General features: G+C 63.4%; 2 protein-coding genes across 18 annotated transcripts in view; both read left to right on the forward strand.

Annotated features, from left to right (window-relative positions):
• The window catches only part of DNAH2 (dynein axonemal heavy chain 2), a 92,842-nt gene extending 88,091 nt beyond the window's left edge, over positions 1-4,751 (forward strand). For 7 of the 9 annotated variants that reach the window (XM_053211989.1, XM_053211988.1, XM_053211990.1 and 4 more), the window contains 9 exons: positions 1,646-1,837; positions 1,987-2,171; positions 2,432-2,660; positions 2,752-2,903; positions 3,018-3,132; positions 3,607-3,783; positions 3,896-3,970; positions 4,122-4,272; positions 4,395-4,751. In XM_053211989.1, coding sequence (XP_053067964.1) covers positions 1,646-1,837; positions 1,987-2,171; positions 2,432-2,660; positions 2,752-2,903; positions 3,018-3,132; positions 3,607-3,783; positions 3,896-3,970; positions 4,122-4,272; positions 4,395-4,549 — 1,431 coding nt within the window. In that variant the 3' untranslated portion in view covers positions 4,550-4,751. Of the gene's footprint in view, positions 1-625; positions 814-1,596; positions 1,838-1,986; positions 2,172-2,431; positions 2,661-2,751; positions 2,904-3,017; positions 3,133-3,606; positions 3,784-3,895; positions 3,971-4,121; positions 4,273-4,394 lie in introns of those variants that run through there. The other 2 variants (XR_008294096.1, XM_053211994.1) reach the window with 2 other exon arrangements.
• Positions 4,752-5,178: 427 nt separating this feature from the next.
• KDM6B (lysine demethylase 6B) lies at positions 5,179-27,265 on the forward strand. Of its 9 annotated transcripts, none has more exons than XM_027047552.2 (24): positions 5,179-5,333; positions 12,227-12,344; positions 17,234-17,353; positions 17,614-17,756; positions 17,847-17,988; positions 18,172-18,270; positions 18,373-18,592; positions 18,675-18,767; positions 18,854-19,015; positions 19,095-19,295; positions 19,383-19,730; positions 19,831-21,971; positions 22,086-22,212; positions 22,337-22,442; positions 23,467-23,672; positions 23,766-23,830; positions 23,918-23,989; positions 24,076-24,224; positions 24,360-24,474; positions 24,574-24,761; positions 24,919-25,060; positions 25,364-25,490; positions 25,578-25,748; positions 25,893-27,265. In XM_027047552.2, exons 5-24 carry the CDS (start codon positions 17,852-17,854, stop codon positions 25,914-25,916), a joined length of 4,893 nt encoding a protein of 1,630 aa, XP_026903353.2. In that variant the 5' UTR covers positions 5,179-5,333; positions 12,227-12,344; positions 17,234-17,353; positions 17,614-17,756; positions 17,847-17,851; the 3' UTR covers positions 25,917-27,265. The 9 variants fall into 9 exon arrangements, with proteins under 9 accessions (XP_026903353.2, XP_026903354.2, XP_053067993.1 ...); XM_027047553.2 differs by having other exon boundaries at positions 23,921-23,989; XM_053212018.1 differs by lacking the exon at positions 5,179-5,333 and adding an exon at positions 9,471-9,604.
• Positions 27,266-27,454: the final 189 nt, after the last annotated feature.

The following is a 27,454-nucleotide window of genomic DNA, read 5'->3' on the forward strand; positions in this document are numbered from 1 at the left end:
ATTCAAGAAATCTTTGCTCACTGCGAGGTTGTAAAGGCACTCCCTTGTCTTCAAAACCGTTTTATAGGGGCACCTGGGCAGCTCCGTCGGTTAAGCGTCCGACCTCGGCTCAGGGCATGACCTCACGGTTTGTGAGTTCGAGCCCCACATCGGGCTCTATGCCGAGAGCTCAGAGCCTGGAGCCTGCTTCGGATTCTGTGTCTCTCTCTCTCTCTCTGTCCTTCCCCTGCTCGCTCACTCTCTCTTCATCTCAAAAATAAACAAACATAAAAAGAAAGAGTTTTATACCCTGACTTTCACATTCATGTGTCTTAACCACTTGAGACGGATCCTTGTGAGTGTGGAATGAGGCAGAAGTCTAATTTTGTTGCCCCCCAGCCCCCCACGTAGATAACCCATTCTCCCAGTACCATCATCAAATAGCCCACCATCACCCTTGCGATGTTCGATGCCTGCCAGGCCTTAACTCCCCTTTACACACACCTAGGTTTCTGGGCCCCTTATCTCTGTTCACTGGTCAGGTTGTTTATATTCAGGTCAGTATGTACCATCTCAGTTCCTGTTTGGCTCCATAATAATGCGTGATAGCTGGTAAGGCAAGTCTCTTTACCTCATTCTTCTTCAGGCTATGCCATGGCCTTTGATTCTCCAGCAGAAATGTTGGAATTAGCTTGTCAAGTTCCACAAACAAAACCCTGTGGATCACTTTGCAGGAAATCAACGTCTTGAGTAGATCGAGTGTCCCAATCCATGATTATAGTACGTCTCTCTCCACGTAATCTTTATTTCAATAAAGTTTTGTCATTCTCTCTATATGAAGATTTGTACATTTTTACTGGACTTATTCCTAGACACGTTACATATTTTGATATTCTAAATGACAATATTCTTGCTTACATATTGTCCCGACTCCATTCTGTCCCTCATAGACGGGGCTTCTTAAAGCACCGTTTCAACCTATTGCGGTAGTACTCGAGACGGAAAGTGGCCCTGTGACTCCTGGTGAATCACAGCCCTTCTGACCCCACCTGAGTCCTCGAGCTTGACTTCAGTTAGACCCATCTCCTTACTTATTCTCCCCTTTGTGCCTTTATTCCCTCAATTCTTTCCATCTCCAGGAGACCGATGCCCTCCTCTCAGCCTGGTGACCTCCTTCCCGTTTGTGAGACTTAGTCCAAATCCCGACCTGTTCTCGAAGCCTGATAAATCTATCACGTGGCATGCCCCTCCTCGATGATACACTACGGCTCCTCTAATCTACACTGAACCTCTGTACCTAATGGTGTACGTTTTTGTCCGTTAATAGTTGCACGGCTAGGTCCTCATGTTTTCTGGTATTCCCAAATCGAGCCGGCCTGCCCGCCGTCGAGAACATCATGGCTGAGAGGATCAAAAGTGGGGGGACAAGGAGGCAGAGCTCCCAGTAGCCCACACAGTGCCCGCGTGCAAGTTAGAGAAAGGCACCCACCCAGTCCTGTGAATCAGTGCACATCCTGGTGCGCAGGTCAAGGGCTGCACTGCAGCCCTCACTGACCTCTTCGGCCAGTGCCCTTGTGCAGTAAGCAGCCTCCACAACTGTGGCGGTGCTACCGGCAGGGCTTGGCACGATGCACGTCACCCCACCTCCGCGCTGCACTGTCCCCAGGGCCTAAAGGCCAACATGACGCGCCTCTACCAGCTGATGACCGAATCGCAGTTTTCCCGCTGCTCCAAACCTGCCAAGTATAAGAAGCTTCTGTTTGCCCTCTGCTTCTTCCATTCCGTGTTGCTGGAGCGCAAAAAGTTCCTGCAGCTCGGCTGGAACATCGTCTACGGCTTCAATGACTCTGACTTTGAGGTTTGTGCTAGCAGGGGGCCGGCATCCCAGCGCCCCCTCTCCTCACACTTCCCGCCTTGCGGCTCCTCCCCCCCCCCCCCCTGCCACCGAGGGAAGTTCCTCCCCTAACTGTGTGTGGGGGTGGGGGTGGGGGCTGGGACCACGCACAGGTGTCGGAGAACTTGCTGAGTCTCTACCTGGAGGAGTACGAGGAGACACCCTGGGATGCCCTCAAGTACCTCATCGCCGGCGTCAACTACGGCGGGCACGTCACCGATGACTGGGACCGGCGGCTGCTCACCACCTACATCAACGACTATTTCTGTGACCAGACTCTCTCAACCCCCTTCTACCGGTGAGGGGGAGGTGGCGCCGAACAGGGGGCCAGAGGACACCGGCAGACCAGGTGGCAGGACTGGGGTTGCGGGGACGTTGGAGGGGAGGCCAGGAGGCTGGGGGGGGGGGGCGGGGTTTTGTGGGGCCGGCAGGGGAGCAGGTGCAGGGAGCTGGACGCAGGGGGCACACGCGCCTGCAGAGGGGCCAGGGTCTTGGCCTGGCGCCGAAGCCCCAGAGTGTGGCCCACAGCGTGGTGAGAATTATGCTGTGGGTCGCCAGGTTGTCAGCACTGGAGACTTACTTCATCCCCAAAGATGGGACTCTGGCCTCTTACAAGGAGTACATCAGCATGTTGCCCACCATGGACCCCCCTGAGGCCTTTGGCCAGCACCCCAATGCGGATGTGGCCTCCCAGATCACGGAGGCGCGGACTCTCTTTGAGACTCTGCTGTCCCTGCAACCCCAGATTACACCCACCAGGGCGGGAGGCCAGAGCCGAGAAGAGAAGGTAGGCAGGGGTGGATGCCGGGTTCAGGGGCGGGGGGAGTGGGGGTGCGGGGAGGAGAGAGGCCCCCCACTCAGAGCCCCTGCCGGGTCAGGTCCTCGAGCTGGCTGCAGATGTGAAACAGAAAATCCCTGAAATGATCGACTATGAGGGGACCCGGAAACTGCTGGCCATGGACCCCTCCCCCCTCAACGTGGTCCTTCTGCAGGAAATCCAGAGATACAACAAGCTTATGGAGACCATCCTGTAAGATGGAGAGGGGCTCGGTGGGGAGGGGGTGGGAGGAAAGGCGCCCCCCAGCCCCCCACCTGAGATGGCTCTGCCAGGCCCTTCTCTAAGCTCCCACCTCACCCTGCCCAGGTTTTCCCTGACAGATCTAGAAAAAGGCATCCAGGGCCTCATCGTCATGTCTACAAGCCTGGAAGAGATTTTCAACTGCATCTTCGACGCCCATGTCCCGCCACTCTGGGGGAAGGCAAGATGACCTGGCTGTCGATCCTCCTGCAACAATGAGCTGACCTCTGGCCCCGGTGCCCCCAGCCTCCCGGTTGTAGGAGCAAAACCAGGGAGCCTGGGTTTTGGAGCCAGACAGATTCAAATCTGAAAGCTGGCTCTGCCGTTCACAGAATGGCTTTGCGGTTATTAACTCAGGGACTTAGGGCGAGTCACTAACCTCTCTGAAGACGCGTCAGGGATTCCTAGTGCTGTGTGCAACTCTCAGTAGGTGCTTCGTTAACGGTAACTGGACAGCACTGTTGCTGGCGTGGTTAACTAGGGCTCGCTTTATGCTTCTTTCCCGGGAGGGGGCTTTCGGAGACAGCTTTGCCAGCCGTAACGGGGGACCCGGCCGACACCACACCTCCTCCTATCTGCCCCGAGCGCACCAAGTAAACATTTGCACGCGTGAACGAATGAACGCGTACACACGCACCGCCTCCCCCTCCCCCAGGCGTATCCCTCACAAAAGCCACTGGCCTCGTGGACACGGGACTTGGCCACACGTGTGGAGCAGTTTGAGCTGTGGGCCAGCCGGGCCCGGCCCCCCGTGATCTTCTGGCTGTCCGGCTTCACCTTCCCCACCGGCTTCCTCACCGCCGTGCTGCAGGCCTCAGCTCGCCAAAATAACGTGAGCCACATGCTAAGTGTGACGGGGCGGGGGGGGGGGGCGGGGGGGCTGCTGGCCACCTGGGCTCGCTCCTCTCTGGGGGTCCTCCCTTATGCTCGCCTTCCATCCCCAGATTTCGGTGGACAGCCTCTCCTGGGAGTTTATTGTTTCCACTGTGGATGACAGCAACCTCGTGTACCCACCCAAGGTGGGAGCCAGATGTGCTCCAACTGGGAGCAAAGGCGGGTCTGGTGGAGGAGGGCGCTGGGAGCCAAGGGCTGGTTGGCAAGGGGGAAGGGAGGCCAGAGGCCAGGGGTGCTGGCAGCCTCGGGCCCAGGCTTCTCCCCGTGTCTTCCCAGGACGGCGTGTGGGTCCGGGGCCTGTACCTGGAGGGCGCCGGCTGGGACTGGAAGAACTCCTGCCTGGTGGAGGCGGACCCCATGCAGCTCGTCTGCCTCATGCCCACCATCCACTTCAGGCCGGCAGAAAGCCGAAAGAAGAGCGCCAAGGGTGGGACGGCGCCCCGAGTTTGGACCCCAACCCCTCCTCTGCCCCGCCCCTCCCCCCACACCTGTGCCTGCTCTCCCAGAGGCCCCAGCGCTCTGACTCCCATCCCCTCTCCCTTCCCTCAGGCATGTACTCCTGTCCCTGCTATTACTATCCCAACCGGGCAGGCAGCTCAGACCGAGCCTCCTTCGTCATTGGCATCGACCTCCGGTCCGGGACCATGACATCTGATCACTGGATCAAGAGGGGCACCGCTCTACTCATGAGCCTGGACAACTGAGGAGGCCTCCTCTTCCTCCCCGCTTGAGGGAGGGTCGGGGACTCTAGGGGCCAAGACTGATAATGCACTTCGGACCAGGGCCGGACTTAACTCTGGCCTTGGCCGTGGTTGAACGCGCCGCGGGATGGGGCCCTGGAGATGGCTAGCCTTTAATAAAGGTGGAAGGATTGTCTTGGAGCTCAGAGCAGGAAAACACCCGCAACCACAAGCCTTAAGCCTCTCAACGGGGTGGTGGGGGTTTGGGGAGGGAGGAAGCCCGGATCTCACAGAGGAAGCGAACCCCTGCGAGCTACTGCTTTTGGACTGGGAGAGGAGCTTGGGAAGAGGGAGGTGTGGCCTTGAACGAGGGGGCAGGGCTGTGGGGGCCTAAACCGGGTGTGGCTAAATCTCGGGGCTGGACTTGAGCGGGCGGGGCGGGGCTTATTTTGGGAAACGCGCGTGATCCGAATGGAATAGGGGTTCGTCCGGCAGGGATCGGGGCCGGACCCAGTAGGTTGAACCCAGCACCCGGCACCGGGTATCCTGTTCGGCACGTGCGCTGAGGCGAGCGGCACAGGAGGAGGAGGGGCGGGGCCCGAGAGGGGGGGCACTTCGGCGCGAGGGGAGGCGGGACCGAGGGAAGGGGGCGGGGCTGGGGCGCAGGGGGGGCGGTGTTTGTGTTGGAAAATCCAACTGCGCCACGGGGCGGAGCGGCCCCCCCAGCCCCGGCCTGGGAGAGGGGGGGGCCGCTCGACCCCCTGGGAGACCTTGGGGAGCCTGAGCACCTGGGACACCCCAGAACCAGGTAACGGGGGGCCGCGGGGGCGTCTGGAAAGAGGGAAACCATCTCCGCGCAGGGGGGCGGGACGCCTGAGTCTCAGACTTGTAGAGCTGGGGGTGGACGTTTCGGTCCCTGCAAAGGCACTGCAAAGAAGATCGGGGCGCAGGACGCCAGGGTTCCCCAGAATGCAGGGCGGTGTGGGGGAAGAGCGGGCGGGCAGAAGCCTTGGGTTCGGATGTCAAGAGGGGCCTGAAAGGACTCGCAGTTCCCCTGGGGCCGGGATTTCCCCTCCGCAACACTAGGTCGGGGCGGGGCGCGACGGTGCCTAACAGAAGGGCAGGACTGAAGGTCAGAGTCTGCAGATAGGCCAGGGTGATGGCCCTCTGAGGTCGGGTGTGGTCGGGCAGGGGTGCGTCTCCGGTCCCGGGGCCACTTCGGGTCTCTCTCCAGTCCCTCCCACGGTGAGGTGTGTCGCCTCAGCTTTGACCCTCGCGCCAGGAGCGCCGGGAGCCAGCCTCCCCGCGGGAGTCTTCGTGTCCACGCACCCCGCCGCCCCTCCATCCGTGGTCCTGCTACCCCACTCTGATGCTCCTCGCCCTCGCCCGGCTCGGGCCCTGCTCCGTGCGGACCTTCCCAGCGCAGCCACGAGATGGCGAGGGCGAGACGCGCAGCCCGAGCCGCGGGAGCAAGGGGGGGGGGGGGGCGGTGAATGTGGCCGGCGGAGGGGCTGAAGCCCCCCGCCCGGCCAGAGAGAAAGGTGGGCCGAGGTGGGCGTCTGACTTCCTGTCATCTCGGCCCCTCACAGGAAATTGTGGGCGGGAGGGCGAAGGGCAGAGGCCGGGGGGGGGGGGGGGGGGAGGGGGGGGGGCTGCACTCCCGTCTCCGCCTCCCTGCGCTGGAGTAAATAGTGGGGAGGGGGCACGCGGCTTGGTTACCAAGCAACGCAGATTCGCTTCCTGCCTGCTGTGGCTTGTGGCTGTGACCTGGGGGCGGGGCGACTGCGGGGAAGGTCGGGGGCAGGACGCCTCGTTCTCGGGACGGTACGAGCCCGGGAAGGACGGAGGGGAGGCCGCGAGCTGCGCTGCCGCCGAAGGGGGCTCGGCGGGCGTCGGAGGGAGGCGGGACCCGGGCGCCACAAGGAGCGCCGCTCCGCCGACCTCCCGGGGGTTGCTTGCCCCGTTGCCGGAGTAACCGGAGAGCCAGACTCGGGAGCCGGATTCCCGAACTCTCGTGTCGGGCCAATCGGCTCCCGCGGAGGCCCCTGACGTCAGGGCCCTGGCAGCCAATGTGGAGGAGGCTTTATAGAGCGACAGGAAAAGGGAGAGGGGAGGGGGAGAGGTGGAGGAAGGGAGGGGGAAGCTGCTCGGGACCCGCACGTGCACTCCCACACGCTCGCGCCCACCCCCCTCCCTCCTCCGCACGCGCCCTAGTAGCCCCCTGCGCCTGCGCGGCGAGTCGCAGCTTGCAGCACTACCGCCGCACCCCCCCTCCCCCCGCCTCCCCGCGTTTGAATGTGTGTTTGCAAACTAGTCCTGGGCTGCGCTCCTCAGCCCCTCGGGATCCAGGCGTCTGGATCCGCCTGTCCCCTCTCGCTGGGTCTCCAACCACTGCTGCCCAGCCTTGCGTGGGAGGGGTCGGCTACCTGTTTCCCACCGACCCCCAGCTGGCGCCCCACTCTCCCAGGTGGGCTGGGCGGAGCTGCGGTTTCCGGCCCCTTCTGCTCCGCCGGCGCCTTCCCGGGCTCTGGCTTAGGTTGCCTCCCCAGGGGGAACGGAACGGGTATCTGCGCCCCTTTGCGAGGCTTCAGTCGCTTGGGCTCAGCTGCTGTTGGCAGCGCGGGAGGGCGCTGCGGGGAAGTCCCGGCCGGCCCAGGTGACTCCCGCCGGGCCACCACGCCCCTTTTTCGCGTGGATGCCTCCTCTTTGATGCACCCCCAACCCTTCCCATCCCTAGCGTGTCTTCCCCACTCCTCCTCGTGCTCATGCACTTCCCCGGGCTCCTCTCGGGCTGTCTGTCCCGGGCTCCACTCGTCCTTCTCGGCTTCTCCCGGTTATATAACTCTTCCTCTCGCCGTGTCCTGGTTTCAACTCCACAGACTCCGCCCTGGAACGGCGCGGGGAGGGGCAGGAGAGTTGGGGACCCAGACAGGTTCCGGCTGGCGGCCGGCTGGGCCACGGGGGATCCCGCAGATGGGAGACGGAGCCCCGCGGGACCCGGTGCCCCCGCCCCCCACCTGCTGCCCCCCACCCGAGATCTCGCCCGGGAGAGAGAAGGCACAGTATCTGCGAGAGGCGTGTCGGGACTCCGTCAGAAATGTGGGTTGGGAGGTCAGGGCTGGAGGCGGGGAGGAGGAGCCGAGAAGCCCGAGTCCCTGGGGCTGGAGTGGTACTGGGAGTAAAAGAGATAAAGGCAAGCCGCCTGGGTTCCTTCTTCTTCTCCTTTTTGGGTTCCCAGAATTCCTAAGGCTATTTCCCAGGAAGCTTAGCCAAAGGCCCCTTTCCGCCCCTAGGGGTCAAAGGTCTGTGTTAGAGGTGGCCTGGGATGATGTCACCAGTGCACGTGCCCTGGGACGGTTGCCAGGCCGGAGGCCTCCTCCCCTTTCCATTCCGCCTCCCCCTCTCCCTCCCCCCCCCCCCACCTCTGCCCCGAGTCCGATTCCAACCCCGTGCCATCTTTTCCCCCTCTCCCTTCCCTTGGCCGTAGCAGCCTGCAGGTGGGAAACCCTGGCCTGGAGTTTTGTGAGGGGGAGGGGCACGGGTGTGGTGTGGCCCAAAGACTTTGCCCCTTTGCTGGGCTACGGGAACCCGGGGTCACTTTTCCCCAGGTGGGTATGAGAACTTTCCTTCCCAGCCCCCTCCGCCCCGTGAAGGAGCCTCCCAGCAGTCTTGCCGCTTTCCCACCTGCTGCATTGCTAAGTGTCCTATTGCCCCCCTCCCCATTTTGAGTTGAAGTGGGAGTGGTCGCAAGATAGCTACTCCCAGGAGAAGAGCTGTGTGTGGTTTGTGGCGTTCTGTAGACAGCAGCTCATCTCTGATCGTAATTAGTGACACCCCAACAGTGACGAAAAGGGTCAGGAAGCAGTGTTAGACTGAAGAGTACAGGTCTTTATTCTGTGTAGGTGGGTGGGTCAGTTTCCTGAGGGAGGGGGACTCGGTTGATAGTTATGACCGCCCTTCCCTATGGAGTTAAGTTCCCGGGTTTGGTTATGATCTTAGAAAAAATTGGTTTTTCTTTTAAAGTGTTCCGGAGCTTGGGCTGTCAGGTCAGACCCGGATTCTGTTCCCAGCTCTGCCACTTAGTGGCCATAGGGACTTGGAAAGGTCACCACCTCCCAGAGCCTCACATTCTTCATCTGGAAAATTTAAATATCAATACATACCTTCTTGGCTGTTGGGGGGGGGGGGGAGGATGAGATAATTTATGCAAAGCACTTCGCAAGGTGGCGGGTGCAGAATAAATGCTGAATGAAGGCTTGTTATAAAATGCTTATTATTGTGGTTAAATCATGATAGTTATGATTTTTGTGACTGTAGTTGTTAGGCCTGGTTCCAGCCAGCCAGGACCTTAGGAGTTGGTTCTGGAGGAGTGGAGAGTCGGTCTTAATTTGGCGGGTGGGAGGGAGGGGGCTGGGGATTAGCTCCCGCTGCTTTGTGCACTTTATTTGATGAGGGCTTTAGTCAGATTTGTATTGCTTTCTTTAGGATTATTTTTTCCCCCCTCTTGGAGAAGAAACAGCTAAGACTATTCCTCTGGCCGTGAAAATAAATAATTGTATTGTGGTTCTTGATTTTTAAGCAAGACCCCAGTCCCCTCCCATGTTCTCTGGAGCCTTTCAATTTTGCAAAGGGACTCTACAGTGGGGACGGGGCTTGGCTGAGGGGTGTGTAAAGAGGTTGGGGTGGGTGGGTGGAGAGAGACTAGTGCTGGGGGCTGGGGGGGGGGGCGGGTAGTTAAAGGAAGAGACCGGAAGGGAGGAGGAGGGAGCCTGCTGGTGGGGAGGGAGGGAGGGGAGGAGGAGGTGGAGGAGGAGGAGGAGGAGGAGGAGGAGGAGGAGGAGGAGGAGGAGGAGGGAGGGAGGGGGTTGGGGAGAGCCTGCTACAGTTCTTTGTTTGACTCCGGGACTCAGGGACGGGGAGGAGGAGGGAGGGAGGCAGAGGCTGCGAGCGCCGGGGCAGGCCCAGGAGGCAGAGGAGGGACCGTCTCCCCCGCCCCCCCAGCCCCCACTCCCCCCCCTGCTGCTCCCCCCCTCCCTACCCGGACTCCGGGGGCACCGCCGGGGGACAGACACCCAGCAGGTAACCCCGGCCTGGCTCGCCCTCCCTCCTCGGATTTTCCTCCACACCCTCCCGGATGACCCCTTTCCCCGATTCTGTCTCCCCGTTTTCCTCCGGCCTTGCCTCTTTTCCCTGGCCCTCCCTGTTCCATCTCCCCCACTTGGGCTTGTCGCCCGCTGGCCGCGCCGCCGTCTCGTGCGGCCCGACTCCCTTCCCCTCGCCCGACAGCCTGTGCGCCCCAGGTCTGCCCGCGGCACCTTTCGGGGCTCTGTCTCGCTGCTTCTCCTGGCTTTGCTTTCCTTCCGACCTGTCCCCTGGGGCTCTGAGTAAGGAGGCAGCCCCTGTCTTTTCCTCGCTCCCCCAGCTCCCCGCCCCCCCCCCAACTCTGGCCCCCTTTCTCCTTCTAGCAGTCTCTAGGGGTGGGGAGAGAACCGGAATTTGGGGGGCCCTCCAGAGGGGCAAGGGGCTGTGTGTCGCTGGGGAAAGGGGCTGTGAGTGTGTGTGTGGGGTGGGGGTGGGGGCGGCTAGAGACCTGGCTGTCTCTCCGTTGTCCCTTTAAATGGCCCTCACATTTCTGGGGACTCATGGGGGGGAGGTGGCAAGCCGCCTGCCTGGGGGGCAGGGCCCTCGGTTTGTCCACACAATCAGGGGTGGTAATGATTTAAAGGGACAGCCTCGGTGTGGCCGCTGCCACCCTGCGCCGGCGGGAGGGGGAGCCGGCAGGCCATGTCTGGGGAGGCTTGGCTGGTGAGCAGGGCATTTGAGGCTGAATCTGTCGAGGGGCCTGCCAGGTCTGGGACGGTGCTGCCGCTGGGACCTACGAGGAGGGGTGACAGCTCGCGGGGGCAGGGTTGGGGGCACTCAGCCTGGGCCTTCTCCCAGGCCCCACCTTTGGGTTCTCAGACTCCTCGGCCAAGAGTCCTTGAGTCCATACTACGGAGTCTGTTGGCCATCAGGTGGAGACCACCGGCCGGTGTGCAGGTCAGCTGCCCGGCTTGGGCACATTGGAGCTGGCCCTTCGGCTTCCCTTTTGTTGTTTGGCTCTGTGCACAAGAAAGCCCCAGCCCCTCCCCCAGCTCCCCCTTCCCGTCCACATGCCCCCCCCCCCCCCCAACACACACACACCCACCCCAGCTGTTGGACAGATGAATTACAGCCTCCGGCTTGGGGCCAGGGCTGGTGAGGGATTAAAGCTCTGGGGCTGGCCCTTTAAATGGCTGTGGGCCCCTCCCCCACTCTGGTGTCCAGACACCCCATACACACCCTGGTGACCCCCTTGGCTGCCCCTCACTCCTTCTTTGGTCTGTTGTGAGGCCTGCCACTCCCCTCTCTCTAGGCTAGACCCTTCCCAGCACATCCCCTTCCCCTACAACACAGCCACATACACAAACACTACAGACTGCACGCGTGTGCCCGCACGCGCACACACGCACACACACACACACATACAGAGGCAAGCACACGCGCACCCTCTGGTCCCATGTTCTCAACATCCCTGTCCTGGAAGGTTCCAGCCTCAAGCTTCCTTTCTGTAGCACAAGAACTTTGCCTGCCCGGCCTCCCTGGCCTGCAGCTGGCCACTACCTGGCCTATGGGGGGCAGGGGGGGGGGCCCTGCCTGGGTCAGGAGTGGCTCCTCCCTGGGGGCAGTGTCATCAGCAGCCCAGGCAGCTTGCAGCACATTGCGTCATGGAGGCTGGGGGCTGGAGGCCTGAGTCTCTGGGGCAGGGGGAAGGATGCGGGCTGGCCGGCCGGGGAATGGGGGGACTAGACTGGGAACCCCAATGTCTGGGACCTCAAGGGCAGGCAACTGTGACTAAGGAAGCAGAAACCATAGGTCTCTGAGGAGTGAGTCTGAGATAAGGGCCAGACTTAGGTCTGACCCTAGATGGACACCTGATTCTTGACCCTGGACTTAGAAGACCTAGCTTTTTGTTTCGGAGGGGAGGGAAGGGACTGGGCCTCTGTCACCTTCTTGGGCCACAGAGAGGAAGGAGGTGATGGGGAAACAGGATATGGCCTTGAGGGGTGGGATGCAAGGGAGGCTTGCGGCAGAGGCCACTTTCAGACCCAGGCCCAGAGTCGGTCGTTGTGGAGGAAGGCTCCTCCCTGCTGGGCCCGTTCATCTAGTCTGGCCACCTGTGCTGCTCGCCAAGACCTGCCTGCACCCGCCTGGGGGAAGAGGAGGGGGCAGAGTCCAGAGGGTGGGGTTGACTGGTGTCTTGATAAGGTTAGGGGTAGGGAGGAGGCTGAGCTGGAGGCAGAAGATTGCAGGCCTGGGGCCAGGATTGAGGCCGACTTGGGTGCCGACGTCAGGGGCAATCCAGGGGCAACCGGGGCTACTCTGGGCCCAGGGACTGTCAGCAGGAGAGTTCGGTCCGAAGGGGACTCGTGGATTGGGTGTCCGCTGTGGATGTTCACAGATGCCGTAGCACGCTCCCCTTACCCTCTGGTCCAAGGCTGCTTCCTAAAGGGGAAGGCTGGACGACCACCTTGGGGATGGCTTTTTCTGGTTGCCATGGAAACGGGTTCTCTCATCCCATCTGACCACCAGCACCAGGCTTCTCCTCAATAAGAAGACAGGGAGCACAGGGAAATTCTCCAGCCTGGGAGACCCCACTTCTAACTGGCTTTTTTCTTTCAGGTTCCCCCAGGCACCATGCCAGCCCCGTAGTACCGCCCCCCCCCACCCACCGTGGTCTGCTGCACCCCACCACTGGGGCACTGGTTCCAATGAGACAGGGCACATCAAATTCCATCTGGTAAGTTCTGCCCCTGAGCAACAACCCCCACCCCTACCCCCACCAGTCCAGCTCTGGACCACATGCTTGAAGAAGAGCGGTATGGTCTGGATCGTGCCCACTCCTCAGAATGGTCCAGTCCAGCTCTGAGCATCCCCCCACCATGTGGTGCTGGAGTGGTTCAGCCTTCCTGGTTTATGGAGCGCCCCTCTGTTGCCCCTGAATGGTTCAGCCCTGTATTTCGCCAGCCTCTCCACTACCACCAAAAAATCTCCCCCCAGTGCTACAACTCAGTTACTTCTGGAGTTGAATTAAACTAGAGTTTGCAAGGCTGGAAGGTAGAGGTGAGATAACCTGGGGGGATTTTTCTTGGGGTGAGGGTGCCCTATAAGAGTTGGTGAACAGTGTGGTTCATGCATGGTGATTGGAAATGGATTTGGAGATGCCGGGGCCCATGGCCACAACAGCCTGCCGCTGTTGCCATGGCAATCGTGGCATCTCACCTTGCCTTCCAGCTCCCTTTCTGTTCCATTCTGTCCCCACGGTGCTACGGCATTTGCCTCCTCCCCGCCCCCCTCCCCCCAAGTCTTACTTCTCTTCTGCTTCCCTCTCTCTTTGGGCCAGTTCTCTGCCTGAGGCTCTGTAGGAGAGGAGAGGATACCTAAGCCAGGGACTTAAGTTCTCTGAGTGTGTGTCGCACTGAGTTTTTGAGTGGGACTGTTTTCTTCTGTGTGTCTGGATTTGGCAAGATGGTTTGCACATTGGGGTGCCTCAGTGGAATTGTGTTGAATGAATGTGTTAACTGAATGAGCTTCACTGCCAAGAAAGCAATGGCTTCTGAGATCTGCTACAAGTGTCCTACCCACACCTGCTGTCGAGGACAGGGGACATTTGCGATGCTAGAGATGCTGGGGGTAGAACGGGGTGGGGGTGCAGGCAGGCTGACCCAGGAGATGGCCTGTGACGATAAAACCAAGGGAGGGAGAACAGGACAGAGGCAGATAGAAGAGTGGAAAGAATGAGGCCCTGGGAAGAAGCCCAGTTCTTCCACTCTCTTGCAGAGTGAACTTGGCCAAGTTACCTAACCTCTCTGAGCCTCAATTTCCTCATCTGTAAAATGGGTTAAAAAAAAAAAAAGTACTTCCTAACTCAGATTTGCGGTGGGGGGAGTTTTAAAAAGGTATGTAAAGTGCTTAAGACGGTGCCTGGTGCCTACTAGTAAGTATTCACTAAATGCTAGCAATTATCATCATAATGGGAGCTGCAGGGAGCCTTGAGGATCAGCAAGGACGTTGAGGAATAGGACGGAACTTGATTGAAGGCAGACAGACGCCCAAATATCTGACTCAAACAGAAGGATCACTGATCCGGCAACAAGACGTCAGGATTCGGGGGTGGCGGGGGGAGTGAGGCGAGGAGTCTGCGGGGTCAGCCTGCTCCAGTGTTTCCCAGACTCTGTTCGGGAACATGAAGGCAAACACAGAAGGGCATGTGCAGAGACACACGTGATCACGCAAGTGATGCAGAGGCAGACCCAGACAAAAGACCGAGACAGGAGCCAGGCAGACACACAGACAGAGACAGCCCCTCAGAGTCATGTAGACAGGCATAATGACAGGAACGCGTCAGACACAGGCACTGAAGGAGACGAGATGAGCAGATATGCAGGTGCACACAGAGACAGACACCGGGACGACCCACACACAGCCGACCTTGTCAGACACACTGGTGAACACAGCGGTCCAGTCAGAGGCAGACACAAGGCTCGCAGTGACACATAGCGGGCCGGGGCCGGCACTGTCACTCCTCGGTGGGGGGGCGGGGAGGGGCCAGCAGCGGGGGAAGGCTGGGGAAGGGAATCCCGAGCGGGCGGCCTGCCCGGGTGGCTGAGTCACAGCGGCGCCCCAGCCGGCGGCCCTCCCCTCCGCCTCCCCCCTCCCCCAGGTAAGAAGCGAGCCTGTAACCCCTCGCTTCCACCGGGCGGAACGAGGCCTGGCGGGGAGCGGGATGCGGCGGGTGCCGGCCCCGGCCCCGCCTCGGCGCGTCCGCGGACTGCGTGCGGTTGGGGAAGACCGTGTGTGCGGGGTCTTGCATTGGCCGGCATGTGAGTCTGCGTGCGCACGTCTGGCCCCTTCCCCCGCGTCCCGCGCGGCCGCAGCGGTGCGCGCCGGGGGCTCCTCAGGCCTGGAGCCGGGAGAGGGTTAAGTGGGTGTGATTGATGGAGTGGGTCTCTCTCGGGGCTCCGGGGGAGGGGGTCGGTTAAAGTCCCCGAGTCCAGAGCCCGGATGGAAGGGGCGGAGCTGGGCTTAACCGGGAGTGCCCGGATGGAGAGGGCGTGGCCTCGGCAGGAGCAGAATTAACCCTTTCTGGGCGGCCGGCCCCGGGGACTGTGGGTCGGGCGGGAGAGGCTGGGAAGGAATGTCTGCCCCAGAAGTATACCGTCCTTCCAGCCTGGCTGTGGCCGCGTGCGTCTTCCTCTCGCCTGCCTTCGGGGAGTCTGTGGGTGTCTGTCTTTGTGACTGCTGCCCGTGGCCGTCCCCTCCCCTTGGTTAGTACGGACACCGGGAGTCGGGGAGGGCTATTCTTGCCCCAAAGCGAGAGTGGAGGTGAGAGTGGACCGCGAGCCGGCGCCGGGGAACAGGTGTGAGCGCGGCGTCGAGGCTGGCGGGCGCGGGGAGGGGCCGTCGTGGGGGAAGACGAGAGGGGAAATTCCGCGGGACCGGTGGTGAGCGGTGTGTGGGCTGAGTTGTGTCTGCCTCTGACTGTGTGTCTGTGTGTGTGCAGGGAGGCGAGGGCTGAGTCAGTGGGAATAGGGGAAGGTTTTGTGGGTGACTCACGCTCTCCCACCCCAAGCCTGAATCAGACCCCGAGGGAGGGCTTTGTACAGGGGGCGGATGAGGAGTCAGGCGCCCGGGTCCCGGTGAATCCGAGGTGGTTGGCGAGAGTGAATGTGTATTTAGTGCACAGGAAGTTTTTGTTCTGCAGTGAGGGCTGCTGTACTCTGAGTACCGGCGTGGGGGGTTGTACCCGGACAAAGGTGGAAAGGGGCTGGAGGGACGGGACTCAGTGCTTTAGGGAAAGCTGAGTCAGTTCCCCGTGGGAAAGGGGAAGTGGTGGAGGGGAAGTGTCATCATCGCAGAAGGGGAAGCTGCATTTCCTGGTAGCTGGCAGCGCCCTCGGCACCGCTTCGCAAACGGGGATCTGATCCTGCGGTGCCTGAACCCCCGCCCCCCGTCCACCCCACCCCCCGTTAGCCCATGCGTGGTCCCGGACTTGGGTGGGGGAATGTGGCCCGGGCTACCCTTAGACCGCAGCTAAGCGCTCTGCTCGTCCCAGGGCTTTGACAACTGACCGAAAGTCAGTGTGGTGAGCAGAGAGAGTTCGGGCAGAAACTCCGCTAGAGCCGCGGACGCCGTCCGCAGAGCCCAAGCGTTCGCAGGGCTCGGCGGGGAGTGGCGCGCCGCGACCTGTAGGGTCCGGAGCTTAGCACGTAAACAGACCACCTTGTCCTGCGGAGAGAGGACTGTTTTCACCAGAAACCCGCCTGCCCTTGCGGGCTGGGTGGAAATTTCCCCACCGCGCAGACTTCTCTCGGCGAAGGCGAACTTTCCAGCCGCCCCCAGCCCCTCGTCGCGCGCGCTCCCCCGGCTTCCTGCCCGGCGCTCGCTCCAGCTGGAGCGCTGGCCCCGCCCCCGCCGCTTTGTACTCTACGCTCGCCTCTCGCAGCTCTTTGTACTCTAGACTCTCAATGGACCGATCCCGGGAGCGGAGCCGGCTCCCTACCTGCGGGGACGCCGGGTAGGCGAGGAAGAGGCGCGGGGACGGGGATCCTGGGCTCAGGCGACAAGGAAGAACTGGGGCCGAAGGGGAGGTGCCCAGAAGGGGGGCGCTGCGCCCGTCGTGGGTCGAGGCGGCACCGACGGGAAAGGGCGGGGGGGGGGGGCGCCGCGAAGGAGGAAGTGAAACGGGTTCTGGGTTCTTTAAGGGAGTGGGCGGTGAGAGTGGGACAAGGGTGATGTCACCGCCTGTTGGGCCCCGCCCTCCTCCCTCCCGAAGGACCCCCCCCCCTTACACTTACACACGCCGCTTCCGCTGCGCAAGTAGCCACGTCACGGGCAACCCCCGAAATCCCCCCTCCCTTGGGGGGCGGGGGCCACGTGGGCCGTGGGGAACCGCGTGGCCCCGACGGGGAAGGGCATAGAGGATACGGGAGCCACGCGAGAGGGGCCACTCGGGACCGCTGTGCGCGTCTTCTCAGAAGTTGGGGGATTAAAGGGAGATTTTGGTTTTGGGGGTCGGTTGGAACTGAAGACCTAGAGAGCCAGGGGAAGTGGAGGAGCTCCGGGAACTAGGTAGGCTGGCCCCGACCGTAGTTTGGGATAGGGTCAGGCGTGGGGGGGGGTGGTGGTGGTGGTGGTGGTGGTGGAGCGCTCGGATCTCGGCGCGGGCGGGTTTGGGTACCGAAGTCACCGTGACCGGCCAGCTCTCAGCAGTCACAGGGGGCACCCGGGGTGGGAGGTGAGGCACGGGACGAGGTGAAGGGAGGAAAGGCAGCGACGCCTTTGTCTACGTTGTGCCTCCGTTTGCCGTCGGCCGGTCTTAGGGCGCCGGGGCCGGGGGCGTTTCGGGCGGTCCTGCCGGGAATACCGGCGACTCTATGGGTGCGTGGGACTCGCGGGTGGCGCCGTCCCCCAGGCCGGCCCGAGCGTGCGACGTGCCGCCTTCACCCGCAGGGGTCCCGGGCCCTGCCTGCGCCGCCGGCCCGGGTGTCAGGTCCGGGATGGAGACCCTAGGTGGGAGCCGCGGGGTCACCCCGGGGTCACCCCGGGCCGAGCCCGTCTGACCGGCTCCGCCGCCCCTCCTCCCCCGGCCGCGGCCGGGCTAACCTCGCTCTCATTGGTCCCGGCCAGGCTGTTACTGAGGCGGAGACACGGGTGATGATTGGCTTTCTGGCGAGAGAGGAAGTCCTGTGATTGGCCGGATCTCAGGAGCTCGCCGACGCCGTGCGAGGACGCTCCCACGGAGGCCGGGTAAGCCGCCGCGGCGCTGCCCGTCCGCCCCAGTGGCTCCCGGCAGCGAGCCGCCGCTGACCGGCCGTCCCGCTCCCTGCCGCTCGTCCCGGCGCCTCGCCGCTCTCCCGGGCCTCCGGGGGCTCCTTGGGCGGCGTGGCCCTCCCCTCGGGGAAAGCCAAGGCCCGACTCCCGGTGCAGATGACTGCCCGGCCGGGCCCCTGGGCCTCAGCTGTGCGCTGGCCGGCTCACGGCACTCCTTCTCCTCCTCCCCTCCGCAGAATTGGCTGTGAAGGGCCCTGGGTGGCCGTCTGGGGGCAGTGGGCACTCCTGTCAGAGCGGCTGGAGCGGGACCGTCGCCCCAGAGAGCTGGGGCAGGGGGCCGTGCCCGATCTCCAGGGCTCCTGGGGCCACTGCTGACCTGGTAAGGGAAAGACCAGGGCTGGGTCGGCCGTGTGTATGCTGCTGGCTCAGCCTGTGCCCCCATGAAGATCTTGATCTCTCCTTGACTCAGGCTGGATGCATCGGGCAGTGGACCCTCCAGGGGCCCGCGCTGCACGGGAAGCCTTTGCCCTCGGGGGCTTGAGCTGTGCTGGGGCCTGGAGCTCCTGCCCGCCCCATCCCCCTCCTCGAAGCGCATGGCTGCCTGGAGGCAGGTGAGAACATGGGGCACCCCTCTCCCTGTCTCCACTCTTTGGTCACTCTCTGGGTTTCTGCTGATCCGTGGACTCCAGTGGGGTTCTCAGCTGCTTTCCCTTAGTCTCTCAGTGCCATCATTTCTAAGTAGGGACGGGACCACTTCATCTTGCTGCACGTTAACAGACCCCTTCCGTCTCTAGGTGCTCTGCCAGCATCGGGCAGCCCCCACTCTCTGCTCCCCTACCCCCTTCACATGGCAGTAGCTCTGGACACCCCAACAAACCATATTATGCTCCAGGGTGAGTATGGAATCAAAGGTGCTGTAGATGGGACGTAAGCCTGGGGCCTCAGAAGAGGTCCCCCAGGCCTGACCAGCCCCCACAACTCCTTCTGCCCGGTAGGACCCCCGCCCCGAGACCCCTCCACGGGAAGCTGGAATCCCTGCATGGCTGTGTGCAGGCACTGCTCCGAGAGCCGGCCCAGCCGGGGCTGTGGGAGCAGCTGGGGCAGCTATACGAGTCCGAGCACGACAGCGAGGAGGCCATTCGCTGCTATCACAGTGCCCTTCGATACGGAGGAAGCTTGGCTGAGTTGGGGCCCCGCATCGGCCGACTACAGCAGGTGGGATGAGGCAGGGCCTGGGGGGCTGGGCTTGTGCCTTCTGGCTAGGCGCCCTCATCCTAACGTGTGCTTCTGCCCCCAGGCCCAGTTCTGGAACTTTCACGCCGGCTCCTGCCAGCACCGAGCCAAGGTCCTGCCCCCCCTGGAGCAAGTGTGGAACTTGCTGCACCTTGAGGTGAGATGGGGGCCGGTGGGGTGGGGAGGAGGCCCCTGGCTGGATCTGCACATGTGTCATTCTCTCTCCTTCCTTTTTGTTTTCAGCACAAGCGGAACTATGGGGCCAAGCGGGGCGGTCCCCCCGTGAAGCGAGCCGCTGAGCCCCCAGTGGTGCAGCCCGTGCCTCCTGCGGCGCTCTCAGGCCCCTCGGGGGACGAGGGCCTCAGCCCCGGGGGCAAGCGCAGGAGAGGCTGCGGCTCTGAGCAGGTATGGTCGCATGTAGGCCACGGGCCGCCGTGGGCAGGACTGGGCCGGGGTGCCGTTCTCACGCTCTCTCTTCTTCCAGACTGGCCTTCCCCCGGGGCTGCCGCTGCCCCCGCCGCCACTGCCCCCACCGCCCCCGCCGCCCCCCCCGCCGCCGCCCCCACCCCTGCCTGGCCTCGCCACTAGCCCTCCATTTCAGCTGAGCAAGCCAGGGCTGTGGAGCGCCCTGCATGGAGATGTCTGGGGCCCCGAGCGCAAGGGTTCAGCACCCCCGGAGCGCCAGGTGAGCCCCAATCGATTGCCCCTCGTCTCTTAACCACAAGTCCCCCGTCCCCCACGTGTCACTCGTGGCCCTTTGCCTCTCCCACAGGAGCAGCGGCACTCGCTGCCTCACCCGTATCCGTACCCGGCTCCGGCCTACGCCGCGCACCCCCCTGGCCACCGGCTGGTCCCGGCCGCACCCCCAGGCCCAGGCCCCCGCCCCCCAGGAGCAGAGAGCCATGGCTGCCCGCCTGCCACCCGTCCCCCCGGAAGTGACCTTAGAGAGAGCAGAGTTCAGAGGTCGCGGATGGACTCCAGCGTTTCACCAGCAGCAACCACCGCCTGCGTGCCTTACGCCCCTTCCCGGCCCCCTGGCCTCCCCGGCCCCACCAGCAGCAGCAGTAGCAGCAGCAGCAACACCACCGGTCTCCGGGCCGCGGAGCCGAGCCCAGGCATTGTGAGTTCCGGACCGCGGGTGGACTGCGGGTGGAGTGGGCGGTGCCACCCCCCCCCCCCCCACCCCCAGCAGCCGCCGACCGCCTGTCCCCTGCTTGCAGCCCGGCGCTGATCATTACCAAACTCCCGCGCTGGACGTCTCCTCTCACCAAGGCCGCCTGGGGCCCTCGGCACACAGCAGTCGGAAACCGTTCCTGGCGGCTCCCGCTGCCACTCCTCACCTGTCCCTGCCGCCCGGCCCCCCCTCGCCGCCTCCACCGCCCTGTCCCCGCCTCTTACGCCCTCCGCCCCCCCCTGCCTGGCTGAAGGGCCCGGCCTGCCGGGCAGCCCGCGAGGATGGGGAGATCTTCGAGGAGCTCTTCTTTGGGTCTGAGGGACGCCCCCGCCCTCCCCCACCACCCCTCCCCCACCGCGAGGGCTTCTTGGGGCCTCCGGCTCCCCGCTTTTCTGTGGGCACTCAGGATTCGCACACCCCTCCGACTCCCCCAGCCACCAGCAGCAGCAACCATGGCAGCCACGGCAGCAGCCCCACAGGACCCGTGTCCTTCCCCCCGCCTCCCTACCTGGCCAGAAGTTTGGACCCCCTTCCCCGGCCCCCCAGCCCCAATCTGAGCCCCCAGGACCCGCCTCTCGCGCCCTTGACTCTCGCCCTGCCTCCAGCTCCTCCCTCCTCCTGCCACCAAAATACCTCAGGAAGCTTCAGGCGCCCGGAGAGCCCTCGGCCCAGGGTCTCCTTCCCAAAGACCCCCGAGGTGGGGCCGGGCCCCCCCCCAGGCCCCTTGAATAAAGCCCCCCAGCCTGTGCCGCCCAGGGTCGGGGAGCTGCCTGCCCGAGGCCCGCGGCTCTTCGATTTTCCCCCTACCCCGCTGGAGGACCAGTTTGAGGAGCCGGCTGAGTTCAAGATCCTCCCCGATGGGCTGGCCAACATCATGAAGATGCTGGACGAATCCATTCGCAAGGAGGAGGAACAGCAACAGGAGGCGGGCGCAGCCCCCCCGCCCCCGCTGAAGGAGCCCTTTTCGTCTCTGCAGCCTCCGTTCCCTAGTGACACAACCCCGGCCGCCCCTGCCACCGCCGCCCAGGAAGAGGAGAAGAAGCCACCACCAGCCCTGCCACCACCGCCGCCTCTAGCCAAGTTTCCTCCGCCGCCCCCGCTCCCCCCACCGGCCGGCCCGGCCAGCCTGCTCAAGTCCTTGGCCTCCGTGCTGGAGGGACAGAAGTACTGTTACCGGGGGACTGGAGCCGCCCTCGCCACCCGGCCCGGGCCCTTGCCCGCCACTCAGTATTCGCCAGGCCCCCCATCAGGTGCTACCGCCCCGCCGCCCGCCTCGGCGGCCCCTAGCGCCCAGGGCTCCCCGCAGCCCTCCGCTCCCTCGGCATCTCACTTCTCTACCTCAGGCGGGCCCTGGGCCCGGGAGCGCGGGGCAGGCGAAGAGCCGGCCCCGGGCCCCATGACCCCCGCCCCGCCGCCCCCACCCCTGCCTCTGCCCCCTGCTCGGTCTGAGTCTGAGGTGCTAGAAGAGATCAGTCGGGCTTGTGAGACCCTTGTGGAGCGGGTGGGCCGGAGCGCCACGGACCCGGCAGGCCCGGTGGACACGGCGGGCCCGGTGGACAGTGGGACCGAGCGGCTGCTGCCTCCCGCCCAGGCCCGCGAGGAGAGTGGCGGGGTGGCGGCGGCGGCGGCGGCAGGACCAGGCGGCAGCAGCAAGCGGCGGCAGAAAGAGCACCAGAAGGAGCACCAGAAGGAACACCGGCGGCACAGGCGGGCCTGTAAGGACAGCGTGGGTCGGCGGCCCCGAGAGGGCAGGGCAAAGGCCAAGGCCAAGGCCCCCAAAGAAAAGAGCCGCCGGGTGCTGGGCAACCTGGACCTGCAGAGCGAGGAGATCCAGGGTCGCGAGAAGGCCCGGCCCGATCTTGGCGGGGCCTCCAAGGCCAAGCCACCCACGGCTCCTGCCCCTCCACCGGCCCCCGCGCCCCCTGCCCAGCCCACAGCGCCCTCGGCTCCCGTTCCCGGGAAGAAGGCTCGCGAGGAAGCACCAGGGCCACCAGGTGTCAGCCGGGCTGACATGTTAAAGCTGCGCTCACTCAGCGAAGGGCCCCCCAAGGAGCTGAAGATCCGCCTCATCAAGGTGGAGAGTGGGGACAAGGAGACCTTTATCGCCTCCGAGGTGGAGGAGCGGAGGCTGCGCATGGCGGACCTCACCATCAGCCACTGCGCTGCTGACGTCGTGCGTGCCAGCAAGTAAGTTCCGGGAGGTGGCCCCCCCCCCCCCCAGGCTGCTGGCCCGGCCCAGTGGGGGGCTCCCTTCCCCATCACCCTGATATTCCTGCCCTCATGTCCCTATCTTCCCCACAGGAATGCCAAGGTGAAAGGGAAGTTTCGAGAGTCCTACCTTTCCCCTGCCCAGTCTGTGAAACCGAAGATCAACACTGAGGAGAAGCTGCCCCGGGAAAAACTCAACCCGCCCACACCCAGCATCTATGTACGTATGACCCCCCTGCCATGGGTTCTGAGACTGCGTCTGGGCCGTCAGGGGCAGTGGGGGAGGGGGCTCAGAGCCCGGGGCAGGGCTCTCACCCTGGCCCTGTCTCCTTGTCATCTCTCAGCTGGAGAGCAAACGGGACGCCTTCTCACCTGTGCTGCTGCAGTTCTGCACAGACCCTCGGAATCCCATCACCGTGATCCGGGGCCTGGCGGGCTCCCTGCGGCTCAGTGAGTATGGAAGGGCAGGAGGGTGAGGGGAGGCCTCGGAGGGCCCCCATGCTTGCAGACCCCGGACTGCAGCTCTCACGAGCTATCCTCAGTCCTCCGCACGCCCTACTTGAGGCCTTGGGCTTTCTTCCCATCGCTGTGTCCCCAGCACTGGATAGAGGGGCAGGGGATGGAACCCAGGACCTGGTTAGGGTCACTTTTGGTTTTCTTGATCGATTAGGATGAGAATACAGAGTATACAAAACCCCTGCCGGCCCATGGTTTGGGGATTTTTTTTTTAAAGTTTATTTATTTTGAGAGAGAGCGGGAAGGGGCAGAGAGAGGAGGGAGGAGAGAGTGAGAGTGGGGAAGGGCAGAGAGGGAGAGAGAGAATCCCAAGCAGGCTGCACACTCAGCACACAGTCTAATGAGGGGCTCGATCCTACGACTGTGAGATCATGACTCAAGCTGAAATCAAGAGTCCCAAAGTTGGTTACTTAACCCATCGAGCCACCCAGGTGTCCAGGGCTCTCTTTTTCAGCGCTTTATCGTGCAAAAAATTTTTTATTGGGCAAAATTCCAAACAAAGGTACTTACGTACAAACAGAAACCACACAGAAACATAAAAGGCAATCGTCTTTCCTCTATGTCCGTAGTATTTTCTATACCCGTATATCCTTCCTTCTCACCACTGTTAGCGTGAAGCGTGTTCTAGGCTTGTACTTCACTAAATCTCTGGTTGGATCCAGCAATAACTTAAGGAAACTGCCATTCATTGAGCGCCTATTAAGTGCCAGGTGCAGTGCACCTGTGGCCTCACGCACACCTGAGGACTCTCCTGGAGGTGCCTCGACTCAGAGCAGCAGCAGGAGAAAAGGGGGTCGCCCTGGGAGGGCCAACCTTCCCAGCTGCGTGTGGGGCTGGGCTGGGCTGAGCTTCCTGAAGCTGGGGGGGGGGGGGGCGGGGAGAGGCTTGGGGAGGAAGAAGGCCCTCGCTCCCTGCCCTCCGCCCTTGCCCCGACGCCCTGCTCGGTCCTGCCTTGCAGACTTGGGCCTCTTCTCCACCAAGACGCTGGTGGAGGCGAGCGGCGAGCACACGGTGGAGGTGCGCACCCAGGTACAGCAGCCTTCGGACGAGAACTGGGACCTGACGGGCACGCGGCAGATCTGGCCTTGTGAGAGCTCCCGCTCGCACACCACCATCGCCAAGTACGCGCAGTACCAGGCCTCGTCCTTCCAGGAGTCCCTGCAGGTGCGAGGGGCTGCCCGGGCTGGGGGTGCGGGTGGGGGGGTTGGGTTCCTGGCGGCACCGACCCCAGCCCGCCTCCCCGCTGTGACCCAGCAGGAGGAGAAGGAAAGCGAGGATGAGGAGTCAGAGGAGCCCGACAGCACCACGGGGACCCCTCCTAGGTAGGTCCCGGTCGTCCGCCGCCTTCGTGTCCTTCCCCTTCCCTTGGCCGGCGGGTCTCCGTCAACCCGTGCTCTTTGCCCCGGCAGCAGCGCGCCAGACCCGAAGAACCATCACATCATTAAGTTCGGCACCAACATCGACCTGTCTGATGCCAAGCGGTTAGTGCGGCTGGGGGCAGGGGCGCTGCCGGACCGGCAGGGGTCGGGGGCGGCCTCTCACTTCTGTGGCACCTTCGCCACCGCAGGTGGAAACCCCAGCTACAGGAGCTGCTGAAGCTGCCCGCCTTCATGCGGGTCACCTCCACGGGCAACATGCTGAGCCACGTGGGCCACACCATCCTGGGCATGAACACCGTGCAGCTGTACATGAAGGTTCCCGGCAGCCGAACGCCAGGTGCGCTCCTCACCCGGGCGCGCGCGAGGGGGCGGGGCTGCCGCTCCGCCAGCCAATGGGGGCCCGGGGGCGGACCGGGCGCGGAGCGCAGGCCGGGCTGCCGCCTGCCATGCCGTTCTCTGTCGCCCCCTGCAGGCCACCAGGAGAACAACAACTTCTGCTCCGTCAACATCAACATCGGCCCTGGCGACTGCGAGTGGTTTGCGGTGCACGAGCACTACTGGGAGACTATCAGCGCCTTCTGCGACCGGTGCGCGCCACCCTGGCCCCGCCAGATACACCTCCTCCCACCCCCCCCAGTCCCGCCCCGTCCCTGTGGCTTCCGTCTGACCCTGTGGCCACCGCGCAGGCACGGCGTGGACTACCTGACTGGTTCCTGGTGGCCAATCCTGGATGACCTCTATGCTTCCAATATCCCCGTGTACCGCTTCGTGCAGCGCCCCGGAGACCTGGTGTGGATTAACGCGGGCACCGTGCACTGGGTGCAGGCCACCGGCTGGTGCAACAACATTGCCTGGAACGTGGGGCCCCTCACCGGTGAGTGGGCGGGGCCCGTGGGGGGTGAGCCCCGTGGGGGGTGAGCCCCGTGGGTGGCCGAGCTGGACGGCAGCCGGCTGCCAGGGAAGGGAGGGCCTGGGGGCCAGCGTGGCCGCGGCTGCTTGAGATGCCTCCGTTTCCCCCTCTGGCCCCGCAGCCTATCAGTACCAGCTGGCCCTGGAACGATACGAGTGGAACGAGGTGAAGAACGTCAAGTCCATCGTGCCCATGATTCACGTGTCCTGGAACGTGGCTCGCACGGTCAAAATCAGCGACCCGGACCTGTTCAAGATGATCAAGTGAGCGCCCCGCTTGGGAAGAAGCCCATCTCCACCCAACTTGGCCCCGCTCTTGTCCTTTCTGTCGGATTCCACCCCGTCTTCCTTCTTCTCTGCCCCAGACCACGTGCCCTGCACTGTACCCGCTCCCGCTCCGATGAGCTTTATTTTCCTGCGGCCCAAATAGACAAGAGCCACATGTCCACTGTGAGCGATGCCCAGGTCAGGGGCCGTGACCCCAGCCTGGAGCCGGGAGGCCCCGCCCCGCTCCGCTCGGTCGGCCTCACGGCTCCCCTCGCCTCCCCTCCCTCTGCACGCGCGCAGGTTCTGCCTCCTGCAGTCCATGAAGCACTGCCAGGTGCAGCGCGAGAGCCTGGTGCGGGCCGGGAAGAAGATCGCCTACCAGGGCCGGGTCAAGGACGAGCCCGCCTACTACTGCAACGAGTGCGACGTGAGTGGGCCCGCCGCGCCCTGGAGGGAGGTGCCCCCGCCGCCCCCGCTCCCCGTGACCGCCCCCCTCCCCTGCGCCCCGTCCCAGGTGGAGGTGTTCAACATCCTGTTCGTGACCAGCGAGAACGGCAGCCGCAACACGTACCTGGTGCACTGCGAGGCGTGCGCGCGGCGGCGCAGCGCGGGCCTGCAGGGCGTGGTGGTGCTGGAGCAGTACCGCACCGAGGAGCTGGCGCAGGCCTACGACGCCTTCACGCTGGTGAGGGCCCGGCGGGCGCGCCCGGGGCCGGGGCCGGGGCCCGGGGAGGTAGGGTGGGGGGGGGGGGGCGGGGGGCGGGGCGCGGGCGGAGCACGGCGCCCGCCCCTGCGCCTGAGCCCGCCGCCGCCGGTTTTCTCCCCGCAGGCCCCCGCCAGCGCGTCGCGATGAGGCCGGACGCCCCGCCCGCCCGCCTGCAGGGCGCCGCGGGGCCACCAGCACACGCCTGGGCTGGACCTAGGTCCCGCCTCTGGCCGGGAAGGGGGTGTCGGGCCCGGCCCTTCCGCCCCATTGGCAGCTCCCCCCTCACTTAATTTATTAAGAAAAAAAGTTTTTTTTTTAACAAATAAGAGGAAAAAAGGAAAAAAAATGGGAGACGGGGGAGGGGGCTGGCAGCCCCTCGCCCGCCAGCGCCTCCCCTCACCGACTTTGGCCTTTCTAGCAACAGACACAAGGACCAGGCTCCGGCGGCGGCGGGGGTCACATACGGGTTCCCTCACGCCTGCCGCCCGCCCGCCCGCCCGGCGCAGACGCTCGCGGCTCGTGTTTGTACATAGACGTTACGGCAGCCGAGGTTTTTAATGAGATTCTTTCTATGGGCTTTACCCCCCCCCCCCAGAACCTCCTTTTTTACTTCCAATGCTAGCTGTGACCCCCCTGTACATGTCTCTGTTTATTCACTTGGTTATGATTTTTGTATTTTCTGGGTTTTTTTTCTTTTTTTGTTTGTTCGTTCTTGGTTGTTTTTGGTTTTTCTTTTTTTGTTCGTTTTGTTTTTTAATTTATAACAGTCCCACTCACCTCTATTTATTCATTTTTGGGAAAACCCGACCTCCCGCACCCCCCAAGCCATCCCGCCTGCCCCTCCAGGGACTGCCCGCCTCCGGGCTCTCCCCGCGCCCCAGTGTGTGTCCGGGCCCGGCCCGTCCGTCTCCGCCCGTCCGCCCGCGGCTCCAGCCGGGTTCTCATGGTGCTCAAACCCGCTCCCCTCCCCGACGTCCTGCACTTTCTCGGACCAGGCCCCCACTCCCGACCCGACCCCGACCCCGCCTGAGGGTGAGCGACTCCTGTACTGTAGGGGAAGAAGTGGGAACTGAAATGGTATTTTGTAAAAAAATAATAATAATAAATAAATAAAAAAATTTAAAGTTTTAAAGAAAGAACTATGAGGAAAAGGAACCCCGTCCTTCCCAGCCCCGGCCAACTTTAAAAACGTGGACCTTCCCCTCACACCCCTCCCTCCCCCACTTTTCTTTTTAAGCGTGAACCAGCCCAGGGCCAGGGCCTCACTGGGGCAGGGACACCCCGGGATGAGTTTCTCTGGGGCTTTATTTTCGTTCCGTCGGTGGTTTTTTTCTCCCACGCTGGGGCTGCGGAGGGGTGGGGGGTTTACAGTCCCGCCCCCTCGCACTGCACTGTCTCTCTGCCCCAGGGGCAGAGGGGTCTTCCCAACCCTCCCCCTATTTTCGGTGATTTTTGTGTGAGAATATTAATATTAAAAATAAAATCTGAGAAAAACATCCGGTTTGGATACGGTGCTGGGGCTAGCGGGGCGCGCACCTGGGGGGAGGGCTGCCCGGCCGGGCCTCCCGCGCAGACCCCGGCGGGGCGAGCCCCTCCCCGAGGCGCCTGTGGAATGTCCAGCGCGCCGGTCCGCTCCTCGGTCTGGGGTGGGGGGGGTGCCCGATCCCGCAGCCGCATTCCAGGAT

The sequence above is a fragment of the Acinonyx jubatus genome, chromosome E1 (assembly GCF_027475565.1).
Source record: "Acinonyx jubatus isolate Ajub_Pintada_27869175 chromosome E1, VMU_Ajub_asm_v1.0, whole genome shotgun sequence".
Taxonomy (NCBI): domain Eukaryota; kingdom Metazoa; phylum Chordata; class Mammalia; order Carnivora; family Felidae; genus Acinonyx; species Acinonyx jubatus.

What these genes read in the sequence shown, in the direction of transcription:
- KDM6B (XM_027047552.2), top strand. Translation starts at nt 17,852, where the DNA reads ATGCATCGGGCAGTGGACCCTCCAGGGGCCCGCGCTGCACGGGAAGCC. An exon ending in GCATGGCTGCCTGGAGGCAG is followed by an intron (nt 17,989 to 18,171) that starts GTGAGAACATGG and finishes TTCCGTCTCTAG; the next exon opens with GTGCTCTGCCAGCATCGGGC. An exon ending in CGCCCACACCCAGCATCTAT is followed by an intron (nt 22,213 to 22,336) that starts GTACGTATGACC and finishes GTCATCTCTCAG; the next exon opens with CTGGAGAGCAAACGGGACGC.